We start from the raw sequence: 19146 nt of genomic DNA, 5'->3' as shown, positions 1-19146 counted from the left end.
TCAAAAAAATCTCTCCAAATTTTAGGTTTTTCATTCGTTATCCGTAAATGTTGTACCGATGTAGGCCTCAGTTCTTTCTCGCTTCCGGTCAGTACTAGCGTTGACTTATTGTGTTCTAACATTATCTACAAAATTTTGTTTAAAATATGGCACAATATACTAGAAAATATACCGAAACTCAAGCTCGCAAAGGCATGGGATGGAGAAATGAAAATATCCCCATGTCGCGGAGAATATATAAAAATCTTACTGAAATTCTGAAATTTTGCTACTCCCGATTAAAGCGACTAAAACCACAAATTTTCTTTGGTAAAATGCAAGGGCTTGAGTGAATGTTAGAAAAAAAAATCTCACGAACCTCTTCGCAGTATAAAGTATTAATAGCAAACCAAGAAACTCATATTTTCCAGCATTGAGATGATGAATGTTGTCGAATTCAGTTTTTTTTCTCACTCTTCCATGTCATGGAATGTCAAGAAATCTAAGATCAAATTATGATGTCTGTTCACACTTCTTTGATGATCAATTACGGACATTTTTCATGTGATCAAATATCAGACGTATAGAATTTGGTATAAATATATTAAAGATATATTTGCAATGTAGTATAATTATTAATTAAGATAGTGTTCATTCCACCAAAAACAGTTTTCTCCATTTTTCCACCAAAAATCCTACCCCTAGTAATTACTTATAGAAAACCGCTCTGTATAAGGAACTATGAAAGGCGCTGTTTGTTTACAACTATTCAAAGTAATGACGTAGGCAGAATTTAATCAAGGGGAGTGCTCAAACACTCAATTCCATTTTTTCTTAGGACAAGTGAGATTTTTGTATACTATCTTACTATAGTAAATGTTTATTTTTCCATAACATCTTGCTCAAAAGGGGGTTAAATCTGGAACCCTTTCCGTATGCCACTGATTCGAATGTAGTATATCAAGAGGGTAGAATAAATAGTTATATCGGAAATATTGTAGTGATTTGGACTGTTGTTTAAATATTGTTGAATGTGTAACTTGAACAGCTTTGCTGTTGTAGTCCTAATCATTTCTGTCAGTGGCGTACGCAAAATGGAGGTTCTGGGTTTCGAACCATATGGAAAAAGTAATATTTACTATATAAAGATATGCATACAGAAACACAAGTGCCTTGAAACAATATGAGCTTGGGTACACCACTGATTAACACTTTTGGCTAGTTTTCAGTAGGAACATTTTACCTGAAATAGTAGTATTTGAAAGAAAATAACAATAATTAAAAAATGTACCACAGTTTTAAAACAAGGAACTTTATTGTTTGCTTTTCTACATGGTTTGGAATTGGTATTTTTTTAGAGATTAACGTACTATTTTCTTTTTGTAGTGTAAGAACGGTCAACAGGTACAAGAATGGGAGAGCAGAGCTGGGGAATTTGAAGAGGATAATGCTACACATATTTTGTGTCTTTTTATTATTATTATTATTATTATTATTATTTTGGAAACATTTTTTTCCCAGTAACTTCCATCTCTCTATAAAACTGCAGATGATATAGAGCGGGGCTTCATATGAAGGAGACATGGTCCATACTAAAAACCAATATCTCCCTCTTAACTCCATATCCTTCACAGTTTCATGAGGCGTCTTTGAAATAGCATGTGAAAACTTCATCTGGAACGTGTTTAGCTCATTCACTTCCTTTTCTTTCTGTTCTTTTCTCTTCTTTTTTTTTTGAAGAAACAAAAAAATATGCCTAATATTTAATATACCCTTTTCTTCTCACTAAACATAAAAAATATTTTTTGTCCCTTTTCGCTTCCCTTTCGCAAGTAGTATATAAGAATTGTGCACAAGCAAAGAAGTTCATTTGCACAAAAGTATTTTCTTTTACCAAGTCTTAGAAATTATACTATTGGATGTGTTTTACACGCACACACACACACACATTTAAAACGCGATTTTTTTTTTCACACAATAACGTTGTTTGAAACGTTTATTATCAGTTTGGGAATATTGCGGCATTGTGCCTCACGAGGAAAAAAAAGTCACTTATATTGTACACAAAGTATTTCCTATGAACTACATTCATTGACATTTTTGGACCTTCAAATCGTTTCATTTTTTTTAAATAACGGAATGAAAATAAGCGATTTTTCTGTTTTTCTTTCTTTGATATGTTTTGCGACGGAATTTGCAAAATAAAATGCCACACAAATTGTAGTTGAAGTCTGACAAACAAAAATAGTTTTTTTAAAATTTATTTTCTTTTAAATTTTAAGCTTAAATGTGAGTAAAATTTATTGTCTTGGAAGTTGCTTTAAAAATATTTACAGGTATATTTATATATGTATATATATCTTCTGCAATAAAGAGAAGTTAAATAGTTAAATTCACACACGGCACACCACACCACATTACACATACAAAATCACACGCGTTCCCAGTCGTCACAAAGGTGTCTTTGAGCTTTATTGTTTCACTTCTCTTTCATGCCTGGTTCTCATGTATTCGTGTGTGTTTTCGTTCAGGTAATCGGGCAAACATCTCTTCCAATCAGAATGCTGAGTTAGCGTCACGTGTCACTGCTAATGGTAGAAAGTCCGAACGTTTATCCGAACGCATTGTCACGCACGCCTACATGCGAACCAGGCTTTAGAAAGGAATGATGGTGACCACTATGTCCTACGAACCTAGACCCATCAATTTCTTGAAGGCCTTTCTGAATTCGGGATTAAAAATTGTGTAAATTACTGGATTTACAAAGCTGTTCATGTAGCCGAGCCACGTAGTAAAAATGAAAGCTGCCACTCCTGGTTCCCAGCCAGCATTCAACTTTGTACAGATGGCGTCCATGATGTTACACGTGAAGAATGGCACCCAGCAAAAAAGGAAAACTCCTATGGAAAAAATAAAAAAAAGTTATATAGTAAATTAATTAAATTAATTTTGTTTAAAATTTCTTACTTTCTAAATCATACCTTCTATTTAAGATAGAATTAAGAGTTGATAAGCTAGTAGCAGGAATAACGGAGGAGCAATTAATTGTCAAAATGTTCCAAATTGGAATCTATGTTCTATAATTTTAAGAGAAACTCCCTCAATGGGAGTTATTCTTTTACTTCAGATCAATGTTCATAAGTTTCCTCAATCGACTCAAAATTTTTCCCTTTTCTTATCAAATTCTCCCTGGTATGTTGACAGAAATTGTGTGATAAGATTAATTTAGCTATATTAAAGGAAGTGTCAATTCCATTTGTTTTGTTCATTTTCTTTTTTTACTTTTACTTTTACGCTCTCTCTCGTTATTGTATTGGTTTATTTCAGAAGAACAATGAAACATTTAAGCATTTAATGTTGATCAATCGGTTGACGCGGGAATTTTCCTAGTTTTTCACGTTTTTTAATAAAAAAATCTCTTTTTCCCTTTATGCTAAATTTCTCTACGAAATTTCCCTAGATTAGGGAAATTTTCCTCATACTACGAACACTGCTTCAGATACAAACAGTAGATTAGTATATTATTATCTAATATTAAGCGTATTGTATATTTGTGCCAGCTTTTACTTTTGTTAAAAAGAAAAATAGTCAATTCGCTTATTCGGAGAATTTTTCTTTTTCTTTGAAATGACCTGGAATTTTAAATGGTTTGATTTGACTGATCTCTTCTATAAATGTATTTTTAATTTCCCTTATTTTGTTATATTTAATTTAAATCCAATTTGATTTAATGATACTTATTGTAAATACATTCTGAAAAAGCAACGATCATTTAACTAGACTTGAAAGTACTATCCCACAATTCAAATTCCATTCATTTCAACGAAAACAGAAAAAAGTACCCCAATATAAATCAATGGGGGGGGGGGAGGGGATAAATACGGTGTAGATATTTAACAGAGCCTAGCGGTACATTAATGTAGTACTACTAAAAGTAAGAATTAATTTTTGTTACATAGTTTGGAAATTATTTTTACAACTATAAGTATTTTAGCACTATTTCTAAAGGTAGTGAGGGTAGAATGTGCTAGCAACACTGGTGTTCCTGGCACATTATCGCCAGCTGTACGTGTTCATGTACTGCAACATGATGACAATAAAGAAAAATGAAGAAGAGGATGTCACTACCACGAAGGTAGTTGGAAGTATGTAAAGAAGAAATGTCACTACCAGGTTGGTTGGTTGGAAGAATGTGAAGAAGGAGATACCATTACTACGTAGGTAGATTCGAAGCAAATGAAGAAAATGTCACTACAACGTGGGTAAGTAGGAAACATGTGAAGAAGGGGTGGTCAGTCATTATGTCGTTAATTTTCGTGATAATAAATCGTCCTAATGGAGAAATTGTAGTTAGTGAACGTGTATTGGCCTGTGTGCAACAATAAATAATTATCCAATTCATGGGAAAGAAGATATGAGTAGCAGCATTGTTTATTCTGTTCATAAGTTTCTGAATAAGGGGCAGATAATGCGTCGACAAAGAAACACGATGGGAAACGCGTATTCCTGGGATAGTTCAGGCTATAAACGAAAGACTTTTATGAAATGAACCCGGAAGCTTCGGATACGCTGAGAAAATTGTGTTGATAATGACTGAGAGTAACTTTGAAATATAATTGGCATAAAATTAATTACTTGGTAAACAATTAAAAAAAAGTGTAAAATCAAGATCAAATTTTAACGACCCTCGTATTTAAATTTACTCTCCTCAACTCTCTTATCTAACTTAACTAGCAGCCTTAATATTAAACTAAGGAAGAAATTGGTCAACTGCTATATATGGAGTATTGGACTCTATAGTTCAGAGACTTGGACATTACGGTAGTTAGAAAAGAAATATTTAGAGAACTTTGAAATGTGATGTGGAGGAAGATGGAGAAGATAAAATGGACAGAAAGAGTAACAAATGAAGATGTTTTAAAATGGATAGGAGAGGATAGGACGCTTCTAGCCAGCATTTTTCGTAGAAAGGCCAATTTAATTGGACTTATCATGCGAAGAAATTGCCTTCTTCACACCGCCACAGAAGGAAAGATGGAAGGAAAGCGAGGAATAGGAAGAAGAACACAAGTGATCGATAATTTGAAAACTAAAAGAAAATATTGAGAGTTTAAAGAGGAAGCTGAAAATCGAGAAACATGGAAGAAACATTTCCAGGCCCAAACTGAAAATAATAATAATAATAATAATAATAATAATAATAATAATAATAATAATAATAATAATAATAATAATAATAATAATAATAATAAAAACACTCGTTAGTCCCAGACTTGCTAAAAGGCAGAATACTTAATAATAACATAATAACTCTCTTGTGTGCGTTAATAGAAGACTGGACAGATGATTAATGAAAATGAATTATTATGGAAGGAACTGATGGAATGAGAAAGTGGGAGGAAAGTGGAAAAACTCGGGAAATCCCATGATCATGATTATGTCCACCACGAACTCATATGTTCTGAAATCGAACCCAGGCTCCGTCGTACAAGAGGTGAGCGTTCTACCATTGTGTCACCGTGCCTCCAATGGAAGATATGATTTCTCATAGTGGTAAGTATGGAAATTAATTGGTATTATTATGATGTCATACATTACTTAACGCAAGAAAATTTTACTTTCATGTAATTTCGTCATTGCTTTAAACCTTTTAAACAAAACCCCGTATTGACATTCTAATGTTTGACATAGTAATTGTAATACACCTAATAGACTGTTAATAAAAAGTTTTCTGTAAACTATTTTTTTTTTTTTTTTACTAAAGTTAGTAACACATTATTCTGCAATCTCCATCATTACTAATAAAAACATGGAAGTATTTACTGTTACAGATAGTTGGCCGAGATGAGGGAGAGAGAGAGAGAGAGTCAATTTTAGTCTATATGAAAGCGCCGTGTTGTATTAGCTGACACGTTTTCATATTCTGTAATTTGACGTACCATAATGGAAGGCTTGCATACATCTTCCAGGCTTTATACCTAATCTGGCTTTATCTTCCAGCAGTCTATATTATGTGAGTCTCCTCTCCTACTATGGAACAATCATTTGTTGATAAAAGATCGCCAACAGAATGAACGGTCGAACTTTGATATTAGTGATGCCACTAGAGGAAGGATTGAAGCCAGCGAGATTCGCGTTGTCAAGCCAAGAGCTTTTCAGAGTGTAAACACTTAGTTACACATCGGTCGGTCTTCATAGAGGCTAAAATTGGTAACGCCTGGAATAAACCTATGATTAACTCTGATTATCACCAAATGCCAGTATTTATTGCTCTCTGGGTTTCAGTGGGGAAGAGATTGAATATTAGCATTCAACTTTATGCCTGGAAGCGAATTTGGAATAATGTACGCTAACTATACGATCACAGATTTAATCTTTTTCCTAATTTCACAACATTTAGTAGAAATATTAATGGAAGGATAATAATAATAATAATAATAATAATAATAATAATAATAATAATAATAATAATAATAATAATAATAATAATAATAATAATAATAATAATAATAATAATAAATCTTGGTATACGATTTCATACGCCAAATATATAAATGAATGAAAAGCTTAAGGCGAAATACTCGGGTGGACTTCGAAAGATTGTTTGAAGAAAATTACAAGTTGAAATAGAGCATTATACTTAACGTTTCACTGGCGCGATGTTCGAATTCTTTGTCTTCAATCAATTATTAGCAGTCAGAAACAAGTTGAGCAGATTTGAGTTTAGCATCCTGTTCAGCAGCGAGGCTATTTGAAACATGGACTTACAGCTTAACATGGGATCTGAACAAGAGATCCTGCTGGGGATCGAACTCGGGATTCCCAAGCCAAAGGTAGCCATGAGGGAACTCCACACAAAAGCAAGTCTACTATTTTATGCATTTCACATATTATTCACATCTGTATTTAGTACAATGATTCACAACTTTTAAAACTGTATTTGAAAATAGGAGCAGGCTCATAGTGCGAGTTTCGTGCCCCCTTCCGACCAAGTTTCCATACACCGACAAATTTTGTCCAGAAGCTGTTACATTGCACTTTGAAACGATTAAGTAATGTCTTGCGTATCGTAAACTTCATATGGTCTCGGACCTCACAAGTGAACTATTGGTTTATATGCGTAATTCCTGTTTGTAAATAAATGATTCCTAAAGTGGCTACTTGATTCGGATCCAATCCCAACTTAAACTACAAGTTGAAGAGTTATATAAGCTTGTTGCTGAATATGAATGTATAAATTTCAAACAAAACATCCACACTGCTCTTTCTAATATGTACTAACATTGTACTAGTACAATGTTACTAATTTAAGTACTAATAGTACTAATATGTACTAACATTGTACTAGTACAATGTTACTAATTTAAGTACTAATAGTACTAGTACTCATAAGGAACATTTACGAAATACCTGACTGATATTGGTATAAATTAAATAGCTACAATGGAAAGTTCAACTGTAATTAATGCTTATTGTACCGATTTTAGTTGCTCATAACAGTTTATGAGCGTAGACAGATACTGGTATAATAATGAACAGAAGGAAGTACAGTTATAAATTATGTTAACTAAATCGTGATTGGTCGGTATTCAGAATTTCATGGAGGAAATCTTGTCAGTGAATTCAGTAGCAAACGTTATCGCAGAATTTTCAATCTCTTCTTGTGATTGTACATACTTATAAGTTACAAATTTACGACTAACAATTTTGTCAACTGCTTTGAAATTCCAAACTCAAGTCGCTCCAGCTTTGGAATCAGGCAGTCCAAGCTCTCTAGCTCATAAGTAAAGGTTTTCTCCCAAGAATCGGGGATCCGAAAACTGCGCATATATTTAGATAGAAGAGGGCCACGAAGGAATACTGGTGAAATATGCCGGGCCGACAGCAAAGGATAAATTCAATATGATCGCCCGAACGTCATGCCAATCGACTTTTGCAAGCAACCTCTCATCCACTTCCCATGGGCAGATTGACTTAATGTTTTGCAGATTCATATATGTATGAACACTATACATCTATTGGTTTGAAATTTCGCGGACGTTGACGTATTGAACCCAATATGGACGATCAAAATGTCAATGTGTCAACGACTCGTGTCTGGAAAACGAATTGTACCATGGAAACGAATTTTACAGTATCACTAGACGTGTACGAAAAACATTAAACGGTTCAAAATATCGTCATGTGAAAACCAATATGGCCGAACAAAATCCTGAACCAAGCAGCTCGTACTACAAAAACGAAATTTGGTGTAAAGGTCCATTTAGGTGAGGAAAATAATAATAAAAAAATTGATCACAATTTCTACATCGTGTATCCAATATAGCCGTGAAATACGCATATAAAATATACACTGTAAGCAGTTCAGGTGGTTTCGCATGAAAATCACCTACAATTTACTGGAACAGATTTTGGAGGTGAAATGCCAGTAAGTTAAAAATTTTACCAGTGCCCGTGTTATCTGTTTTCAGTGTTACACGGAAACATATACTGTACATTTGGGAAGGTCTAGAACGCACTAGCCACAAGCGTCCTAGAATACGCGTCTTAAAGTTTGCAAACCATATCATACATAGCAAAAATCGCCCTTGCCAACACTGGCACTGTGGCTACACAGGTAACATCGTAGTTTACGATCCAAGGGTCCTATGTTCGAACCCGGAGAAAATCAAAAACATATTTTTCGTTACTCACATAATTATTAATTATTCTCTACATTGTTACAGCAAACTAGATATGTATTGGTCAATTTATCATTCATGAAATTTTTCTGTTGAAAGTCATGCAATTATACCGATGAAATTACGGCATATGTTTTGGTGAAATTGGGGCGTCATAGTGCCTGGCTGGCATTCCATCTGCAAAATCTGTTCCAGTGAATTGTAGGTGATTTTCATGCGAAACCATTTGAACTGCTTACAGTGTATATTTTATATGCGTATTTCACGGCTATATTGGATATACGATGTAGAAATTGCGATCAATTTGTATTATTTTCCTCACCTAAATGGACCTTTACACCAAATTTCGTTTTTGTAGTACGAGCTGTTTGGTTCAGGATTTTGTTCGGCCATATTGGTTTCCACATGGAGATATTTTGAACCGTCAATGTTTTTCGTACACGTCTAGTGATACTGTAAAATTCGTTTCCATGGTACAATTCGTTTTCCAGACACGAGTCGCTGACACATTGACATTTTGATCGTCCATATTGGGTTCAATACGTCAACGTCCGCGAAATTTCAAACCAATAGATGTGTAGTGTTCATACATATATGAATCTGCAAAACATTAAGTCAATCTGCCCATGGGAAGTGGATGAGAGGATGCTTGCAAAAGTCGATTGGTATGACCTTCGGGCGGCCATATTGGATTTATCCTTTGCGGTCGGCCCGGCATATTTCACCAGTATTCCTTCGTGGCCCTCCTCTATCTAAATATATGCGCAGTTTCCGGATCCCCGATTCTTGGGAGAGAACCTTTATTTGTCAGTAGAGTCATTTCAGATTTCGCTAGGAGGGGAGAGGAGCAAGATTCCAATATACAGTTCACGTTTTCCATTAGTATATTACTATTGACTAAAATGTATATATATATATATATATATATATATATATATATATATATATATATATATATATATATATATATATATATATATATATATATATCAAACTCAGGGGCAATTGACCACCTTACTCTCCGCAAATGACGCCACTGCTCTATTTTGTGTGAGCTCCCACCGTCTTATATCAGTACAATGCACGGCTATTAGATTAGCCCCAGCATCTGGAAAATTACATTACACATACGCCTTTTAGTTTATCTTATTTTGTTCTTCGTTTGTACCTCTGATAACAAGATATATAACTGATGTCCTTGACCATAGGCGCCGACTTGAAGAAAATAGGGGGGGGGTCCAAACAATGAATATATCATCATCATATTCAGCTCTTTTCTGTCAACTGCTTGATGAAGGCCCCCTTCTCCCCAAGATCTCGGTTTGATACTCCGCTGCAAAATTCACTCTGCATTCATCTTCATTTGTCATATGAGTGCTGCCAGTGTTGGTTGAAGCTTCAGTGCTCTGTTCAACACCGTTTCGAAAACAGCGTTTTTTATCGAATAAGAAGGATGTTCCTAATTAAAGTCACGATGAAGTTTACGACATAAATTCTTGCTCCTCTTTGTTAATTCTTCTTCGACTGGATTATATTTAGGGGGGGAGGACCTCACCTTTAAATTTTGGAGGGGCCAAAGGTGTCCTGCCCCCCAAAGTCGGAGTCTATGTCCTTGACCCTTCTAAAATGATACGTGATTATTTTCAAGTTCAATTACCTTCTTGACATAATTGAAAGGAATATACTAGTTCTTAGCTGCACAACAATTGAAAGGCTCATAACTTGTCTCAACATCAAAAGTTTCCTCGGAAGGAATTTGCACCAGTTCTTCATCCTCCAGCAAATTTCAGTGATAGTGACATCTGAAGGTTTTGTGATTAAACTGGAAACAGTATTTCTTTTTCTCCTTTATGTACTTCACGTGGTGAAATGGTAATTCAATCAGGCTGAAAACTTCTAATTTCTTATCTGTGTGAATTTTCATTTTACTAGATGCAAACACAAATGTAAAATCTCAAGGAATCGCTAATTACAGATTATAATTATGCACTCACAAAAGTAGTCACATACCGTTGTACTGCACTACCACAACAATATTTTGCAACATGCACGAACTACCTTGAACTGCTGAAGTCAGTATGAACAGCTTAACTTGCGTTCCGGATTTCTAGTTAGTAATTAATGCCTATTTTAAAAAAGGAATCGAATAAATATTCGCTAGGGCTTCATAAATGTTCCTTGTCAGTGGTATCATTCAACATTTAACAATCAGTTCTACGAATGGAATTGTAAGTTGACTTAGTACTAATATTATTGTCTAAACGCAGTGTTGTCGGTTTCGTAACAGCAATTTTCCAGTCTGAAGGAATGGTTTCAGGAAAAGATGCAAAAATATACACCAACTAAACAGAATGGGCCTTATGCAGAGTCGTTCTGATGCGTGATTAGCGGGATACTAAAGTTTCCTGCGGTAGTCAGATCTTTAATATGACTCTAATCACACGTCAAAACGACTCTGCATAAGGCGGAATGATTCTTTTGGGGTCTCATTCAGTAAGAATTAGCATAAACTCAGAGCAAAATTTGAGTTTAAATTTGTAAAATCGGTATAGCGGTTAATTTCTTTTTGCATATTTTGCGTTGTTTTGAACTCCTCAAAGTTTGCGAAGATCGATACGGAATGAAGTTCTTGGTCACTGAAATAGCATTGGACTAACCACCACTACGTACTATCTTTCTACAGTATGATTAAAATACCATAATACTACCTTAATGCACTACTTTGATATATTAATACAGTATGATCAATACACTCCTGAATTCGATACTAGTGTTTTCTATCTAAGATGAAACAGAAGCATGTCTTTTTTTTTTTTTTTTTTTTTTTAGTACCTTTCGAGTTACACATGTCTTTTAATGCTATTTTCAAAACTCAATATTTGAATTATTACATACGTAGTACAGGGTGCAGCAGAACCGACTAAGCAGTTTCTATCGATTACCGCGAGAGCTGTAGTGGGGGTAGGCAGTTGCACGTGGTCTGCCTTTGTTCAGTCGTTGACCCCATTTCAGTAGCTAATATGGTCTGGACCGGTGCACATCGTAGTTTTGCCGTTCGCGCTTATTATGAAAACAACAGATCTGTGATCGCTACACAACGATCTTTGAGGGGTGATGTCGAGTGGCCTGCGCGGTCACCAGATTTGCTAATTTTGTGACTACTTTCTTTGGGGATATCTGAAGGAAAAGGTTTTCAAAAGCCACCCTCACACCCTACCAGAGTTAAAACAGCGGATTAGGCGTGCTATACACTATAGGATAGATCCTAGGAAATCTCTTACGATTTGTCCTAGAGTCAAAATCTCAACGTGTATGGCATCAGATCTCATGTCATTTCCTGTGTTCTGAACGATCCTATGAGATTTCTCTTGTTTAGAGCACGCTCTATTTCGGAAAGAAAATTCGTAAGATTTCGATTTAAGCGACATCAGGTGAGAGAAAGTGAAAACAAAACAAGTGAAAACACAACTGATGAGGTATCGTCTAATCGTACAGGTTAACTTTAGGTGTACCACTCGAAATAATTGTTGAAAAATTATAATTTATCACTGTTTCCTAAATGATTTACGTTAACCGACATGAAAATTATTCACATAGCATAAATAAGATCCCTCAAGAGAACCATCACAAGCAATTGATGATAAACTACAATTCTTTTACGATTTGCGTACAAATACGGGGTCCGGATATATAGCATAAAAACTATAGTGCAAAAAACGCAAACCAAGTTGTGCTAGGTGGCCGCTGGAAACTAAGAATGCTATCTAACAGTCAGGGCAGGGCGAACGTCAGTCAGGGGGTGCGAGCGAAGGAAGCTGGCGCGTCAGTTAATGTAGTGAAAACGAGTGGGTTTCGGCAATGATACGATTTTGAATAGCAATTGTCATGGTATGGTGGTGGTAGCGCTCCACTTGTAAACATAAACTATAGCTTCTGTAAACTATACAGAAATAAACCAGCGGTGGAAAATAGTATCACCGGTCATCTTTCATATGCATTCACTTAGGTAAATGCTTCGCAGAAGGGGTCCAAAAGTAGGCAAAACATACAAAATTTACAGGAGAAATGGAAGATGCAAGTACTTAGACCTAACCAAATTTAACCTAATGAAATTAACTAACTTAAACTAACCTAATATTAATAGAAGTATGCGAAATTCTGTCACTTGTTGAAAATTAGCTGGAACCATATACCAATATAATCTAACGTAACTTAACCGTAACTAGCCTGAACCAGCCTAAAGTAAACTAATATAAATAGAAACTACCAAAATTGCAACATTTCTTAGAAAAATTAGCTGGACCCTTTCTGCTAAACATTGTCTCTCACCTATTTTATCCGTCGTTAAAACATTTATAATAATTTTACACTAATAACCCTACAATTGTAAATATAAAATACAGTTGTATTACTTTGTATTTCATTCTGTTTGCAGAAATTTGATCCTTATAAATATATCTTTCCATGCAAAGTATTAAATTTTATTTGTAAATCTTGTAACAAGTGGTACACCAAAAGTATTCCCAGCACCCTTCTGACTTTTATGTTCCTTTTTTTTTTTTTTTTTTTTTTTTTTTTACAGGTATCCAATTTAACAATATAACGCCTGTTATTAATATCAGTGGGATGTGCAGTATGGTTAGCATAGTAATTCTTCAATTTTGTACTTTTGTTAAATAGAACTATTTCACAATGTTGATAAACGTCATTCGGCCAGACAGGAAAACTCTTCACGTGTATGGCACAAAAAGAATAGGATTTCCTACAAGATATGTCATAACATTTGTCCGAAGATAAATTCTAAGATATTTCCTAGGATTGATCTCGTGGTGTATAGCACGCCTTATTGACGAAGTGAATTCCATACCCCGCGATATGTGTGCAAGAGCTGCTCGAAACTTCAGGGATCGTCTACAATTGATGCTAACAGCCGCCATCTTGAGGACATTATTTTCAAAACTAAATGAATGTAAAATTGTATATTGTACTAATTTAGAAAATAAAAACATTTTTTCTCTATATATCCAGATTTATTTTTTATTGTTCCTTAAAACTGCTTAGTTGGTTCTGCCGCACCCTGTACATACGTACGAAAAATATATATTTATTTATTTCAAACTGTGCACTTTCAAATTAAAAGAAATTTCCTCTCAATCACTGAAGCAAGTACTACTTATTATCATACAAGTACAAAAATATTTATCTTAAATATACTCGACTAGACCTGGAAAGGCAGATACATATATGCAATGACGAAACAATAACATTACCTAGCACAATGGCCAACGTTTTGGTTGCTTTTCTTTCTTTTTTGGCGGAAGACTTTTCTCTCTTCTTCCGGCTGGCTTTGTGTACTTTGTATATAGTGAATCGACTACCTGTCTTCCGCTCCTTTTTCGATGACGTATGACTGGAATCAGCGACCTTTGATGGTCCTTCGCTTGTCGCTGCCCCGTTTTTACGAGATTGTACCTGTGAAGGAAAAGTAAACATAACGTTATTTTCTTTAACTAATTTTTGAGGAAGAACATGAAATTCTTAGTTCCAGAAATTGACAATATTAACAAGATATATCACATTTGTTACAAAAAGAATTATGTACTAAATTTACTATTATTCCATGTCAAATAATATGGACACAATATTATTTGTGAGGCAACCTTTCCAGGGGCGGATTATATATAATAAGTTTGGGTGATTCCGGCCAGTCGTTGAATCCGGACATCCTAAGCTTACGATAATACTGTTTTCTTGTGTGTAATGTGGAAGCTTGTTGTGATGCCTACTTGAAGCACCGTACCTTCCTACAGTTCAGTGCTGAGTAGGAAGTGCAAAGAGTGTTATACGTAGTTTCGACGGTGGAGAAAAGAAGAAGAAACAGGAAAGTTCATGCACGTTTTTTGACCTGATGTAGCTTTTTAGTGGAATATGTTAAGGTTTTACACAGAAGTGGTTGTCAGCAAATGGTTAAGTAAGACATATATCGAAGCGAAGATCCTACTTTACTCGTTGCATGTTGGAAGAATTCTATTACTTTGCGAGTGCCTGCTCAACGCGTGCTCAAGTGTACAGTGCTCAAAACGGGCGAATCCGGACGTTTAGGGAAGGGTGAATTCGAACACGTTTATTACGTTAAGCTGAATCTGGACAATGTGATTAATGAACTAAGAGGATTCAGAACACACTCTCTTCTCTCGCTTTTCACTTTTATGAGCGTGGAATAGTACGTGAGGTCTATTGCTTATATTTGGCGTCTATTCATTTTTGCCATAAATGGACTCCGAGGGATCACCAGAAAAAGCTTTAAAATTATATTAGGATCTACAAACACAACTAAATTACAAAATGCTAATCATAAGTTGCTCAAAAATTCTACACTACAGAATGACTACATCATCTGGTATATTCCCATTTGATCCGCAACAAGTTCGGGAACATGAATCTCTTTTGTCGAATGAACATGATCCGCCAGTAGCTGGAAACAATCCCTCTTCTGTGTCATTAGACTCATCCTTAAACACGTCTCAATCACCTTCAGAGTCCTCAGTTAAACAGTTCATATCTTTTCCCGCTGTTTCTTCTTCCAAACCCACGTCCCAAAGGCCAGGTGTTGCTAAAAGATTAAGTGTCACTATAACGTTATTTACGTCCGTTAGCTACGTTACATATTCCCTGATTCTAAATGTTTATGCAACACACAAGATTATCTAGAGTAACTCAACACAGTTATGCACTTCAAATACATATGATTATCCTTCAACTTATATTTCTTTCGCCACATTAAAATATTAGACCCTATACAGTCAGAATACACAATATAGTTCTTCGTTACATCTATATTCTTTTTAGTTACCATAGTAACGACATTAAACAGATAAACAAATCGTCATAGCAACAACAAGAAAAATCTCAATATAATATAAAAATATTTAAATTATTTCTTTATGTAATTTCTTCTTCTTCTTCTTCTTCTTGATAGCTTGTGTCTTTTAAATAGCCCATTTTGCCCGTTAATTAAAATGATACTTAAAAGTACATAAGAAAAATATACATTATCGTTGTATCACGAATTGCAGTTTGCTTCAAACTGTCTTCTCAAACACGATCGAATGTATGCATGAAAACAACTGTGGATTTTGTGGGAAGAATTATTATGCACCATCAAGCAAATATTATTCCTCGATGTCCTGTACTGTGTGTAAGACCTGGTTTAATGAAAGATGTGTGGCAGGTGATAAGGAACTGTATTTTATATGTGGATGATGTGTCTGAATTATGACTACACCAGTGCTTCACGAAACTGGCAGACGTCATTAACGCAAAAAAAAAAAAAATAATAAAATAAAATAAAAAAATAAAAAATAAAAAAAAATAAAAAAAATAAATAAATGCTAGTCTCAGTGCACACATATTATACATTTTACTAATAATCTAGTTATAACTTGCAAAAAATAGTAGTACAATGTAAACAAATGTGATTACTATGTTTAATGATTAAACGCTATAGTGATAGTTAGACTACTGTGCATTTAGCTTACAATTTCAACAGTAAAGAAGTTAGTATAGAAATTGCTATGTTCGTAATTTGTATATATTTATCATGTATTTGTATTTATATTCTGTACTTATCATGTTAGAATGTTAGTGTAGCAAAGTAGTAAGTAAAATATTACCTATCATGTAATATCTTCTTTCCTTCAAAGTTCAGTGTCCGCAATCGCCAACCTACTGTCCGGATTCACCCTTCCAAATTTACAAATCAAAGATTTCGTCAAATTTCAGAATATTATTATTTTTTATTTCTTAACATGCCATTCCAGGGAAACTATTTCAGTTGTACATGCATACCAACATATCATTAAATAATATGACGAAGTATTGGATAATTTCGTTTAGCGGGGTAATAGCAAAAGAAAGAAACATCAGAACTGTCCGGATTCACCCAAACTTACCCTAAGTAAATTTGGGGGGCCCATTCAGATGCAGAAGGTATATAAATGAGGATTTTAACACAAATTGCATTCAAATTATGCCAAATTTTGTATATTCATAAATACAATAGGGGGCCCACATGCGCTTTGGGGGGCCCGGCCCCCAAGGATCGGCACCCTTGTCTAAGTATAACTTTCTAAATAATTTTAAAGTTATATCCCGAAGGGCTTAAGCCGAGCAGGTGTTGATTCGTGATATCTATGGGCGTTATTACAGTTTTTTTTTTTTTTTTTTGACAGTTACTTGTTTCATTAACTTAGTTCTCAGTTGTCCTCACGATCATAGGTGAACATATTGGTTTACCCCAAATGGCTACTCATTCAGGTACTAGCAGGTGGCTAGGTCTTACTCTGAGAAGAAACTGTAAGCGTTTTTCAGAAAATTGGAGGAAGACTTGCAGAAGTATATATATATTGATAATTATAAGGGTTGATAAACTGAAACCCATTTATTGAACATAACTACAATATCGTAGTATGCATACGTAGGGATCTAGTGTAATTTTGAAAATATAATTTTATTCATCTTAAGAGAGATTTATTTACTATAAAAATTATTGAAATGAATAATTTATTTGCATAATTAGTGTATACGTTAATTTTTTTCAAAGCTAAGTCTTTCTTTATGCCGCATAACAAGAACCGATTTGCTGAAGCAACGCTGATTTTGCTTGTAGATGTCAAAGCATCCTGTCGGATTGATTATACCTCTTGGAAATTTAAAAGATGATTTGAGTTTATTCTGCTTCCGTTCTCTACAAAACGTTCAGAGAGATTCACCAGCAAATTTCTCCCTTTGATCTCAAGGGAAGAGCCAGCTTAGTTAAGCAACGCTAACTCAGAACTTTGATCGATTACACATCTAGAAATTTCCAACCTACATCATTCGTCAAACAAAACCAGCTGACAGAGTTCATTCTTGGTTAGTTTACCGAATTTAAATCATCGACGAACAATTCCGTGTGTGTGTCGTTTCACCAGTTTCGCGGGACTTAACACAAGGACAGCTCTTCGATAATCCTTTCATATACTGTTAGGATAATATGGGGGAAGACTAGATACGACAAAGGCTAAGATACATATTCGCTTCATGTGTTTGGCTTCTCCAAGGCTGCTGTCTCGAGTTTACACCAACATCGACGCAGAGAGACGCGAACTCAGATCACCTGGGCCAGTAGACTGAAGTCAGCCACGCTCTTCAATACAGCGCCAGGGACAATAATGCCAATCTCCAAGCGTTTTTCACTTCCTTGAACAATCTACCATGTACCAAACAGGAGATGAACTTAGAGCTTCGGACAATCAAGTGGTGAACTTATCCCGAACTTCTATTTTGTGCTGTGTAGTGTTCTCAACTTAATCCTCGCTCTGGAACGAACACTTTATCCATAGGCGGATACTTCAAAATACACATGTAGACCTAAATAGTTTTGGCAGTTACTACCTATAATTATTTTAGCCAATGCTCTCGAGACATTTGTCAACAAGTAGGTTTGTCTCCGCGAGAATAGACTCAGGTCCGTAATGATACCTTTCCTCGTTAATAACTGATAAAAACTCGAGATTCAAACTCTTCGCACATCATTTGATCAGCAGTGAGGTTAGTTATGAGTTCATTTCAAATTTAACTTTGTATTATTCGTTTCAAATCAATAAAATCTAGCTTTTGTTGCCCATTAATTACATTCTTTTCAGAAACCAAATCTCACCTTTCAGACAAGATGAGTAGGACGTTAGGTTTTCGATATCTGACTTACCAGCAGTGAACTTCAGATATATGAAGATATGTATGATGAAAGTAATGTGTAGTTGTAGTGGTGTATCATGACATATGTTCTTGTTCATGCGCAAAAGAAATAATGATTCCACGATTTTTAATCATTGCATGAATAACCATTGAAATGTGATGTTCTGCATCCACAACCCATCCAAACAAGATCAACGTGCTGTCATACAATTCCTCACTGCTGGGGAATGTCAACCAGCTGAAGTGTTTCGTCAGATGAAAGGACTATAGTATGGCGACATTTGTGTATCGGAAACAACAATTGCCGGTTGGTCTAGCATGTTTTGTGAAGGATGTACAGGAACAAATGATGATTCCCGTTCTGGACAAATTCATATTGATACTACTGAGGAGAAATGTGCAAAAGTGTCTGAAGCTATTCGTATGAATAGATGTCAGTGTTAGATCCATAGTGAAGCAACTCAAAATGAATTACTGTTCAGAAAATCAAGAAACATATAGAATATCACAAAGAGTGTGCGCAGTGGATTTCTAGGATGTTGACGGACGGGAGATAAAATTTGAAGCATCCGGTATGTTCTCTTGTGACGCGCTACCAGTTGAAGAGGAATAACGTCTTGTTGCGTCAGGAGAAACCATTAATCCCTAACTCTACTGTGCATCTTTGATCTATCTTGGCGCATTCTTAGAAACAAACAACCTCGTTTATTGAAGTCTACAGTAATTGTGTTGTACGATAATGCATGAC

General features: G+C 35.0%; 1 protein-coding gene across 1 annotated transcript in view; it reads right to left on the bottom strand.

Moving 5' to 3' along the window:
- Positions 1–1275: 1275 nt before the first annotated feature.
- Positions 1276–19146, bottom strand: part of Dop2R (dopamine D2-like receptor) — a 381342-nt gene continuing 363471 nt past the window's right edge. The window contains exons 6-7 of the mRNA XM_081771656.1: positions 13931–14132; positions 1276–2879 (exon numbers count right to left, since the gene is read on the bottom strand). Of these exons, the coding sequence (XP_081627782.1) occupies positions 2665–2879; positions 13931–14132 (417 nt within the window). The 3' untranslated portion in view covers positions 1276–2664. The remainder of the gene's footprint in view (positions 2880–13930; positions 14133–19146) is intronic.

The sequence above is a fragment of the Thermobia domestica genome, chromosome 9 (assembly GCF_964235325.1).
Source record: "Thermobia domestica chromosome 9, izTheDome1.hap1.1, whole genome shotgun sequence".
NCBI classification, from domain to species: domain Eukaryota; kingdom Metazoa; phylum Arthropoda; class Insecta; order Zygentoma; family Lepismatidae; genus Thermobia; species Thermobia domestica.
The sequence above is the reverse complement of the archived record's forward strand: the minus strand, read 5'-3'. Positions and strand labels throughout refer to the sequence as shown.